Source organism: Lemur catta, chromosome 7, assembly GCF_020740605.2.
Source record: "Lemur catta isolate mLemCat1 chromosome 7, mLemCat1.pri, whole genome shotgun sequence".
Taxonomy (NCBI): domain Eukaryota; kingdom Metazoa; phylum Chordata; class Mammalia; order Primates; family Lemuridae; genus Lemur; species Lemur catta.
Window position 1 is genome coordinate 30,556,528 of NC_059134.1, and position 12,618 is coordinate 30,569,145.

At 37.9% G+C, this 12,618-nt stretch overlaps 1 protein-coding gene across 3 annotated transcripts in view; it reads right to left on the bottom strand.

Moving 5' to 3' along the window:
- Positions 1 to 7,288: 7,288 nt before the first annotated feature.
- Positions 7,289 to 12,618, bottom strand: part of CUL5 (cullin 5) — a 95,157-nt gene continuing 89,827 nt past the window's right edge. For all 3 annotated transcript variants that reach the window (XM_045556670.1, XM_045556668.1, XM_045556669.1), the window contains one exon: positions 7,289 to 10,896. In XM_045556670.1, coding sequence (XP_045412626.1) covers positions 10,702 to 10,896 — 195 coding nt within the window. In that variant the 3' untranslated portion in view covers positions 7,289 to 10,701. The remainder of the gene's footprint in view (positions 10,897 to 12,618) is intronic.

Genomic DNA, 12,618 nt, shown 5'->3' on the forward strand with positions numbered 1-12,618 from the left:
GGGGTAAAAATTAAGCCTCATTAAGAAAGAGACAAACTTTTTCCATATATTAACTTGTGGCTTTGGATTATCATTCCTGCCACAACAGGCAATATACTGTCTGGATACGGATTTATTAATAAAGAGCTACGTCTTTCAAAAAGTAGCTCATCTTGGATTCTGAGGTGACTGCATTTCTCAAGAGCTAGCCGATAGCTCCATCTAGTGGCAAAATTGTAAGTGGGGCCATGTCTTCAAAGTACATTACAAGACTTGATAAAATAAACACCTCTTCCTCTCTGTAAATGCCCACAAGCCCCAAGAGTGATTTTCTACAAGTTAACTTTAGGAATATCATAACATTATTTTCACATCATGAAAAAAATTTAAAATAAAAGTTTCAGAGAAATTAAGAAAAATTTGGGGTATTCGATTCATAATACAAAAGATGTTTGACCATATTCTTTTTTTTTTCTTGTTTTTGAGACAGCATCTTGTTTTGTCTCCCAGGCTAGAGTGCAGTGGTGTCATCATAGCTCACAGCAACCTCAAACTCTTGGGCTTATGCCATCCTCCTGCCTCAGCCTCCCATGTGACTGGGACTATGGGACTACAGGCACATACCACACACCTGGCTAATTTTTCTATTTTCTGCAGAAGTGGGGTCTGGCTCTTGTTCAGGCTGGTCTCAAACTCCTGGCCTCAAGTGATCCTCCTGCCTTGGCCCCCAAAATGCTAGGATCACAGGCGTGAGCCCCTGTGCCCGGCCATGATATTCACTTCTAATTAAGTTCTCCTATAACAAGCAACTTCCATCATACTTAAAACTATTGGAATAACTCATTGTACAAGGTTGAACAATGATATGTTAAAGTCCGAACTCCTGGACCTGTGAACGTGACTTTATTTGGAAATAGGGTCTTTGCAGATGTTATCAAGTTAAGATGAGGTCATGCTAGATTAGGGTGTGCCCTAAATCCAGTGACTAGTGTACTGATAAGAAAAGAGCACACACAGAGAGAGACACGCACAGGCGAGAAGACCATATGGAGATGGAGGCAGAGGTTAGAGTGATACATCTACAAACGAAGGAACACTAAGGATTTCTGGCAACCACCAGAAGCTAGGAGAGAAACATGGAACAGACTGTCCCTCAGAAGTGTAGAAGGAGCCAACCCTGCCAACACCTGGATTTTGGGCTTCTAGCGCCAGAATTGTGAGAGAATAAATTTCTGTTGTTTAAAGCCACCAGTTTGTGGTAACTTGTTGCAGCAGTCCTAGGAAACAAGCACAGATTTTTATAACAAGGTAATTGTTGTTATAAAGTGGTAGAAAACCTGGCTGAACTATGTTCCAGCGTTGGATGGAAAGTAGAACTTGCAGGCAATGAACCTGGATATTTAGCTGAGGAAATTTCCAAAGTATTGAAGACAAAGCTTGGCTTCTCCTTCTTGCTTATATTAAATTGCAAGAGAAAACAGATAAATTGAGGTAAGAGCTGTTAAGCAAAAAGGTTCTCAGCCTAACTATACTGCAAAGGATGAGAAGGCATAGTCTGAAGAGCACACCAGGTGTGTTTGGACATTTGTAAAGAGAGTAGGCGTTGGACTTAAGGATTGGATCAACCATCTCAGCAGAAGCAGAAATAAAGACAGGGTTATCCAGGAAGGATCTGTGGAGAACACTCATGCCTAATGGTGTGGATCCCCTTGGTAGCCACAGAAAATTGACGATTTTTAAGAGCTGTGTACCAGCAGAAACGCTGCTAGCCTGGATGGAAAGGAACAGAGACAGAATACAGCAAAGGAAGAAGGACTGACTCCCAGGGCAGAGCCAGGCACGCAGGGTCCGCAGCGGCCCAGAGCCAGGGCCAATTGCACCCCTTGGGCCCAGAGGCTGGATGGAACCAGAGAACTATTTACGTCTTGAAAACTAATGAAGTTTTCCCTACTGTTTTTCAAATCTGCATGTGTGAGAAGATCATGACCCCTTTAATTCCTTGCAAATTCTGCCTCTCATAATGGAAATGTCTATCCTATGCCTGTCCCACTGTCTTAGTCCATTTGTGTTGCTGTATCAGAACGCCTGAGACTGGGTAATTTATAAACCATAGAAATTTATTTCTCACAGTTCTGGAGGCTTGGGATTCCAAGATCAAGGCGCCAGTATTAGGTATCTGGTGAGGATCTTCCTGCCAGTCCTCACGTGGTGGACGAGCAGAGGGGCAAAAGGAGTCTAAACTAGTTCCCTGCAGCCCTTTTATAGGACACTAATCCATTCATGAGGGCAAAACACTCATGGCCTAATCACCTCTTAACACCACAACAATGGGGATTCAGTTTCCGCACGAATTTTGAAGGGGATACATTCAAACCATAGCACACACCATTGCATCCTGGAAGCAGGTAACTTGTTTTCTAGACTCACAAGTGCACAGATTGCAATTTGGCCCCAGAATGGATCATATGCAGATTCTTGCCAATACCTGACGTACATGATTTAGATGATGAGATTTGGAAATTTTTGAGTTGATACTTATATGAAATTTTGAATTTAGAGTTAATGCTGGAATAAGTTAAGACTTTTGAGGATGTTGGGATGAGGTGAATTTATTTTGCATGTGGGATGAATGAATTTTAGGGGTCAGAGGGTTGACTGTAGTAGGTTGAAATGACCCTCTCAAAATTTATATCCACCCACATCAGAATGTGACCTTATTCAGAAACAGGGTCTTTAAAGATGGAATCAGTTGAGATGGGATCATACTGGAGTAGGCTGGGCCCTAAATCCAACATGACTGGCATCCTCGTAAGGAGACGGGGGGAAGACGGTGGTAGATACTGCAGTGCTACAGCAAGGAGCCACTGAAGATCACGGGCAACCGCCAGAAGCTAGAAAGACACAAGGAAGGATCCTTCCCTGGAGTCTTGAGGGAGCAGCATGGCCCGGGTGACGCCATAACTTCAGACCAATAGCCTCTAGAATTGGGCAGCAATAAATTTCTGTTGTTTCAGCCATCCAGTTTGTGGTACTTTGTTACAACACTCTTAGGAAACTAATACAGTCATCCAACTGCATATGCCATTTCCTTGTGTTTTCTGGCTCATGAACCATAAAACATCTCCTTTATTGAATACAAAAGTGTCAACAGAGCTTCTGTAGCAGGCATATGGCAATGTGTGTACCCCATGTATCTGAATAAGAAAATGATTACAAAATAAACAGAAGATGCACAATGGTAGAGTTTCTAAAAATAACTTTCATGTGATTTATGGAAGATGTAAGAGGGTATTTTAGGAAGTTCTTTTTTTTTTTTTTTTGAGACAGAGTCTCACTCTGTTGCCCAGGCTAGAGTGCTGTGGCGTCAGCCCAGCTCACAGCAACCTCAAACTCCTGGGCTCAAGCAATCCTTCTGCCTCAGCCTCCCGAGTAGCTGGGACTACAGGCATGCACCACCATGCCCGGCTAATTTTTTCTATATATTTTTAGTTGTCCAGCTAATTTCTTTCTATTTTTTTAGTAGAGACGGGGGTCTCAGTCTTGCTCAGGCTGGTCTTGAACTCCTGAGCTCAAACGATCCACCTGCCTTGGTCTCCCAAATGCTAGGATTACAGGCATGAGCCACCTTGCCCGGCCAGTAAGTTCTTAATAAGTGTAAGACAGAAGTCCTACTTGTCCGGAGAATGCTTTTGAGCTTGTTACAAGTTTGTTCATCCTTACAAGATGATGTGTTCTGCTCAACAGTGGTTCCCAAGCTTATTGATTCAATTTTACGAATAATAGGTCCCTAATGGAGCAAGGAACTGCACTAGAAAGTGTGAGGAATGCAAAAACGATGAAAATCCTTTCCCTGTGTTTACGCTTTAGATTTGGAGTATTCGCTCAGCCACAGGCTGAAGGGAAAGACCTCATTCACATCTTCTCGTGTCTCAGGCCTCAGGCATTGGGGTATAAGCTTAATTAAGAGAAAAATGGAGGATAAGTCAATGGTCTAAACATGCCAAAGATTTAAAGCAAACGTAACACTACTGACCACTGCTTACCACTCCGTACATTTAGATGCCTACTTCAAAAATGTAGGCAAAGCAGCAAGCCATCAGCTAGGCAAGGTGTATCCACACCTGCCTCAGATTACGGTATAATCATACTGTGAAGTGTTCTGACTCATCCAGTGAATACAGTAGAAGCAGAGGAAAAGATCAGATTGTAAAGATAATACAGACGTATAGTCAAGTGTGGTGCGGGGAGGGGAGCAATAGAGAATTACATCAAGGGTGCAAACCTTGTTAAATGGAGCAGGTGACAGACGATGAGATGGTTTAAGAAGCAGCTGGAAATGCATGTTGATTTCAGGAGAGAAAGCCTGCCTGGAGACAGTCTGGGGCATCAACATGCAGATAACGTCAAAGCCAGGGCTAGATGAAATCACCCAGGGAGAGCGTGTAGCTTGGCAAGAGCAGAGAGTCACAAGATGAAATCCTGGGGTGTGCAGGCAGAAGAGCCAGAGAATGACACTGAGAAAGTGAAAAGAGGTAAGAGTGGGACCAGGGAGAACAGTGTCTTAAAGCCAAGGGATGAAATAAATTCAATAATTAGGAGTGTTTAAGGTGCAAATGCTGTAAGGAGATCAAGTAAGATTGAAAATGAACTTCTGATTAAGCACAAGGGAGATCACTGATGACCTTACCAAGAGAAGCAGTGAAGACATGAGCCAATGAATTCCAAGTTGCAGATATGGAGACGGTAAGATAGGGCTATTATTCCAAGAGGTTTAGAAGGGAAGCGGGAAAATAGCACGACCAAGATAGGGGAGGGGATTTTTTAATGTTTGTAGGCCAGTGGTTTTCAAACTTTAGTGTGCATCAGCATCACCTGGAGGGCTTGTTAAAATTCAGATTGATAGGCCTCACCTGAAGAGGTTCTGATTAAGTAGGTCTGGGATGTAGCTCAAGAATTTACATCTCTGGCCTGGTGCAGTTGGCTCATGCCTGTGATCCTAGCACTTTGGGAGGCTGAGGCAGGAGTTTGAGACCAGCCTGAGCAAGAGCGAGACCCTGTCTCTACAAAAAAATAGAAAAATTAGCCAGGCATGGTGGCATACACCAGTAGTCCCAGCTACTTGGGAGGCTGAGGCAGGACGATCACTTGAGTCCAGGAATTGGAGAGTATAGTGAGCTATGATGAGGCCACTGTACCCCAGCATGGGTGACAGAGAAAGATCCTGTCTCTAAAAAACAAAAAGAATGTTTGAAAGATTTAGGAAATACAGATATTTATGGAGTAAAACACAGTAAGTAGGAGAGGATGAGATTCAGAAAAAAAAGTAAGATCGTTGGCCTTGAGTAAGAAGTGAGATAACTCCTCCTCTGGCACAAGTAGGCAGAGGAAGATATACATTATTAGAGGTTAAGTTTAGAGGTGGAGGAAAGGCAAGTTATGAAAGAAGGCCTATTTTCTCTGCTTATTTTTTCAAAGCAAGATCATCTGCTGAGAATGAAGGAAGGAAGGTAGAGTAAGGGAAAACAAAAATTTAGCAGCCACAGAAAAAGGACCACGTAAAAGTATTCCCAAGCTCTACTCTTTCTGACGGGCACAATTGTGGACTCCTAGCAAGGAATATAAACTTTCAAACCTAGCTCAATGCGAAGTTGGCTGTCTCCTTGGACCTTTGTCTTCCTGGTTCCTATTGCTCACCTTCAACCATCAACCACTGCTGGAGAAAAATTTTAATTAGTATTAGCCACCTCAGTAATCACAGTATATTAAAGAAAATACCACATTTCCTTATTAAATGAAAATAGCAAAAGCCATTAACACCCAGAGAAATCTCCTGTCATTCTCTAAATAAACAAGAAGTAGAACAGATCTAAGTTTGGATCAGCACTCTTGACATTAGGCCATGACCAATCCACAGAGCAAGCTAATACCTGCTTTACTCACCCTAGGACCTCACTATTAAAGAATGTCTTCGGTGTGTGAACCCTTGAAATTTATACACTGAGTTGTTTACATCTTTACATGCATGTCTTTTGCTTTAATCAGAATCAGATGTTCATCAAAGTCTGGAATTCCCCAATCGTCACTTCTGCTTCAGATTGTACACTGCTCAAAACAGGAGTTCAATGACATAAAAAGTCCATTTGAATGTATAGCCTAGAATGGGGAATTGGAAATAAAGTCTTCCCATTTAAAACTTAAAATGTTGAACTCTAACTGTTCTCAGGTACATATGCTCTCATTCATTCAATCCTACTTTTTGCCAGACAGGTTTCTTTTTTGCATTGTTTTAGCAGGGCTGGATCCAACTTGATATTTAGGGGACCTTTTTTAAGAAAAATAATATAAAATTACAAATACAAAATTCCTAGAGCCCCTCCCAGGACCTTGGAAGGGGCCTGTGCCAAGCAAGGGAGCCCAAAAGCTTAAACTTAACAGTAAATCTGTTTTGGGTTTTTTTTTTTTTTTTTTTTTTTTTTTGAGATAGGGTCTTGCTCTGTCACACAGGCTAGAGGGCAGTGGCATCAACCTCAAACTCCAGGGCTCAAGGGATCCTCCTCCCTCAGCCTCCCCAGTAGCTAAGACAATAGGCATATGCCACCATGCCTAGCTAATTTTTCTTTATTTTTGTAGAGAATTGTTATTTTGGCATCTTGCTATATCCCAGTCTAGTCTCAAACTCCTGGCCTCAAGTGATCCTCCCGCCTCAGCCTCCCAAAGTGCTGGGATTACTTACAGGTGTGAGCCACAGTGCCTGACCTTAAATTTCTTTTAAATGTAGTTCCTCTATGCAATTAAGTCCCTGTATGCAATTCCAAGTTTCCTATAGTCAGTTTTTTGATTATTAAATTGTTCATTTGATGAGCAACTGCTATTGAGCATATCTGTCCACCTTCATAACTATCACTAAACTATCACTAGCTTCGAAATATTTCACAAATTTTCAAATATATCCAAAATGTGAAATAATTTTTTATATATTTTTTATTTGATACAAAATTTTTTTATGACATGGCCTACCTAAACTGACAAATGCATTATCTGTTTTAGGTTTGAAATTTTTGACCTCTTCCAGGTATGACAGCCACATGCTATCAGTTGAAAAGTTACATTTCTGATTGCTTTATTTTGAGCTAGTATTTGAATATCTAAAAAATGTAAGTGGGTAACTTTTTATCCGTCTGATTCCTAAAGTTGGCTGTGATTTACTATTAATATTTCACCTTGAAATATAAAAATATATCTACTATACAAATTTTAATTAAACCCAGAAATTATTTTATAGAACATCAACATTTTCTGGATAGGTGAAAGCTTTTATATTACATTTTTATTTTGCAAGAAAATAAATTATACAACTTAAAAAATAAAATCCAAAAATTAAGCAGTTCATCAAAATATTTCAGCCTACTGCATACAGAAACTGCTACCATTTAAAACTGTACAGCATTATCATCTCAGTATGTAGTGGCACACATTCAAAATTGTATAGACCATATGAGGATAGATTACAACTTAGGAACTCAAATTTGTTCAACACTCCAGACGACATATAGTGTAGATGACAGGAAAGCTCTCATGTAATGTTTATTTCACAAACATGACCTTGGAAGAATTTATAAGACAGCATCCCAGTCATTTACATGAAAATAGAAAAACCAGCTTGAGTTTAAGATAGCAAATCTTTCTGTAAAACTAGCAAATCTTTCATCCAAATTGAAGTTTTAAAATTTGCCCTTTGAGCAGGGCTAATGACATCCTACTGCAAATAATGCAAAATACCTTTTAACTACTCAGGTCATATTTTGTATTAAATTTAATAAAAAGTAAAAATAAAACTAACATTTCATTTTTGGAAATCTTAACATTTATGCACAAAATAAGAGCAAGAGACTTAAATAAACAAGTTGATGGAATTCAGGGACCCCTCTAATAAATGTAAAAATTGGAAGACTTCAGAATTTATTTCAAGATCCTCATTAAATCACTGGAGCAGTAATGTTCTAATATTTATCCCATTGTAAGCATCAAAATTGTTGTATATTTTCACTTCATAAATTTTGTTTCATGTCTGCTTAATCTGGCAATGAGAGGGCAACAAAGGTTAACGTTTTCCAGATGTTTCCATCTTTAAATTAGATGAATGTTCAAAGCTTAAGTTAACCTCTGAAGCATCCTATTACCATGCTACTCATAAAAAAAATTAAATATATATATGTGTATATATTTTGGGGTGGGGATTTTCTTTTCCCTTAACTATGTCAGGTTTCATCCTGCTCGTATAGCACTGATTTTAAGTGCACATTGGAGACAAGAGACCTGATAAAAGATACTAACTGTGATTCTATACCTTTAGCAAATTGCTGGTAAGATTTTTTTCATTCTTTTTTTTTTTAAATTAGCAAATCTATTGTCAAAATATTTAAAGAAAATTCAATAATATAGGCACCTTGTCAACTAAATGGTTTCCATAAATACCAAAAAGTAGTTAAACTTTTGTATATATAACAAAAAAAAGTGATGAAAACTGTAAGTTTACAGTATTTTCTGCTGTTCAATCCCCAAAATACAATTAGGACATAATTAGCTATTAAAAAATTTACAAAATTTAATAGAAAACTTTCTATGGATTTAGTGTTACCCACTTTTGCATTAAATTTGCCTTTATAAATCAAAACATCATGGCTCTCATTCTTAAATTAAATGACCAACAAGATTAGAAATTCCCAAGAAGTACTGAGAACAATTATGGTTCAAAACAACAAATCCTAAATTTTAAAAAATGGCCTGTAATTTTTCCTTCCACTGTTTCCTCCTTTGGCATTCTTGTATTGGGACAACCAAATATGCCAATACCAAACTATTTGTTAAACATAAGGGCCACTATTACTACAAAATTATTTCTTCTAAACTTCAAATTTATCCGTTGTTAGCAGTCATCTAATTAGAGAAAACAGCACTAATTTTAGTTTAATTCATCACAAGCATATTGCTTGGTCTACTAATTGACATATGCTACCTTAAAAATGAAGCATAAAAGTTTAAATTATAAACAAAATTCCAATTTCCTATGAGTTTCAGAACAGGCATTTAACTATAATCAGCAAAACCTTAAATGTTTTAAATTTACTTTCCTTCCTTTCAGGCAGGCAGCTTATAAAGCCTCTTGGGATTGGTGACAGTTTCCATGAAATGCTCCTAAAAGCACTCTGCTAGCATATAATACTGTATGCCTTTCTGTACTCCATTTCCTACTATCTTTAAAACCATATTTTAAAAATACTACTTAACATCAAACAAGATATAAAATAATTTGCAAGAAAATTTGAAATGTGCACCACAATGAGTAAAAATCCATGTTGAGGCATTCTTTCCCAATGGGGAATAAATTTTTCTGTTTTAAATTGTTCAAGTCTTCAAGTCTTAAAATTTCCACTACTCTGGGTTATTCAGTTGCCAGCAACTAATAAGTTGCTACTTTGGATTGACTGAAAGGAACATGGTAAATGTTGCCTTCTGAACATTTTAAAAATGTTTATTTTTAAAATATATAAATATATATGTACATATATTTGGCAAGTTTACTGCTCATATTAAGATTGCAACAATTTTGCTTATGCTTTTCAGGTCTTATATGTTTTTCTCTTCCTCTTAGGTGACTGATACTTAATTATTACCTTTTAAAAGAAAATGTCTTTCTTTCCAGAAACCTGAGGCTATAAATCCCTAATCATGAGACTTTAAAATACCAAAATAGTTCTACGCTACAGATTAAGAGATCAGTTACATAACTGCACTCTATCAGAGCAGGAGATCTCTGCATTGTTTTTAATAAATTTAGATATGGCATAATAAATATTAGGTATATAAATATTAAGTGTGTTAGCAAACACACTTAATATGTTTGTTTTGCTATTTGACTCTGCAATCATAATGACCTATCTCCATACATTTTTTTAAACAATTGAAGCAACAATATAAGCTTCACTTTTTCAAAACAAGCTGTCCAGCCATATAAGATTTTTTTAAAAACTCATCATTTAACAACAAACAAATAAAACAGCAGTCTCCTGCTTAAAGAAAACCAACATTTGTAAGTTAGAAATATTTAATACCATTTTTCGGTCACCATTAAAATCCAGTTATTATACTGAAGCAGTGTTTGAACAAACAATTTGATACTCTAAAATACTTATCTTCACACTTACATCTGCCCTCTCCCAATGTTGTGTTGACCAGCTCACTCTTTTCATCAAAAGAAACCAACAGTGCTATTTCTAGTTTTAATTGCATTTTTTAAAAACAAAAGATAACAGCATTTTTCAGTGCATGAATATCTGAAAATCCTTCAATGTGCAAGTACATTTTTCTAAGAGAGGAAAAAAGAGAAAAAAAGCAACAAGAACCCCGCCCTCACCCTTCCCAACTTTATTTCTCCTGGTGGGTATAAATCAAATTTACTTTTAAAAGTTCATAATGGGCTCTTCATGAATGCAAGTTTCTCCACAAAACAGCATGCTGTTAAAGAGTGTGCAACATGAAGGGAATGCCATCATGCTAACTAAAGTGATTGGCAAAATATAGTTGTTTTGTAAGGTAAGGCAGAGATTTTAGTATTTATGTAATCAAAGTCCAGATAAACCTTTCTCCAGCACAAACTGTTACAACTTTCTGCCCAAGCACTCCAAAATTTGGGTTCTTAATATTGTCGAAGATAATTCAAAATTATGCCATATATATGAAAGTGTTGATATCAGATTCATCTCTTCTGATGTATTTGTGCTCTATTAGCCACTCTATTTGTTCTTTTATCATTTTCTTTTGTGGCAAGAACATGTTTTTCAAAATTTCTACTAGTTCAGTCTGCAGCTGAGCATTACTAATTTTCTTTCTCATTTTCATTATTTGTATGATAGCTTCCTAAAAGACAAAAATAAAAATGAAAGAGTATTAATATATTAAATATCTTAAGTACAACTAAACACATCCTGTATCCAATGTCTACCCAAATGAGTAACAATCACTAGGGAATTAACCTTAAGGCCAGTGTCTTTTACTTAACAAATAAAAATATCTTTTTTTCACTCTCCATAAAAGAAAATCTGCTTGTTATAGAGATTTTAAAAAATAAAAAACACAAAATTCCCCATAACCTTTATGCTGAAAGAAAACTACAATGTTTTAACACATTTCCTTTCATGTTTTATTCATACCATGCACATTCTTAAAATTTACCTTACCTGTGAACACGATACATATGTAACCTGGTGCTGTGTTAAACACGAATTAAGATACAACAAACCCTTATCTGCAATTTCCCCCTTGTATTCAGTTATTTCTTTGTGGGTAGCAGATGTACTTGGTGTTTGTTTTAAAAATCAGTAAGTATAACTCTTTATATATTTACCAGATTAATAAATTATATTTGCTATAAATATTATCTTTAGTTGTACTGATTCAATTAAATGTTTTTAACTTTCTAAATGGATAGTTTTCATCTAGGTTAATTCTACCAGTATTTTCCTGGATGATTTCTTTAATTGCTACTAATAATGGGGGTTATTTGAAAATTATTAAATATTCTTTTCTCTTTTACCTTTTCCACTATAAGCTCTCTGTTTAGTCAACAAAAGGCATCTGTCTGTCCTGGCAGAGATTAGGGTCTGGATAGAAAGAAGGAAGAGGGAAATCTGTCCCTTGAGATAATCTGCACTCCTGAGTCTCCCTCAGTTTCCACTCACACAGAGTTTAGAGCTAATGCGCCTGCCACAGGGCCTTACTGGCAGGGTAGGGTGATCCTGCAATAGCAGAGGATAATGACAATGTGTCTTGTAGGCCAAGGGCCACAGAGAACCATGGCGGAGTCTCAGAGGGCTTAAGAGCTCACTAAGACCAGGATAAAGGCAGCTGGAGCAGAAAGGAGCCACGGACCCTTATCAATTGGAAAAAGAACAAACTATGAGTTCACCTGCTACGGTATCGGTATGTATGTCTGCTGGTATTAGCAGTGGATACCAACAGAAGGTCAAATTCCCTAGGGTGACAGATAAACACTCCATGGCTGCCAAAAGCAAGAACCCAGGACATTGTCACAATTGTACAGATATGATGATCCCTTCACTGTCACTATCAGGTCAAGTAAATCCCTCTCACTTTCAATATATCCAGATGCCATCTATGAAAATAGCAAACAACGGGCTGGGCATGGTGGCTCACTCTTGTAATCCTAGCTGTATGGGAGGCCGAGGCAGGAGGATCACTTCAGGTCAGGAGTTGGAGACCAACCTGAGCAAGAGCAAGATCCCATTTCTACCAAAACCAGAAAAAAACAGCTGGGTGTGGTGGCACGGCACACCGGTAGTCCCAGCTACTAGAGAGGCCGAAGCAGGGGGCTTGAGCCCAGAAGTTTGAAGTTGTAATGGACTACAATGGCACTGCTGCACTCTACCTGGGACAACAGAGCGAGGCTCTGTCTCAAAATCAAAAAAGGGAACAATGGGGATGGGTGGAGTAGGATTAAGAAGAAATAAGAAAGTCTGAGCATTACCTAAAGAGACAGCTTAGATTATTGTATTGGGCATGGTTATGGCCAATAATTTGTCAGGTTAAGTAAGACAAAACACAAGACCTTCATTTTCTCTG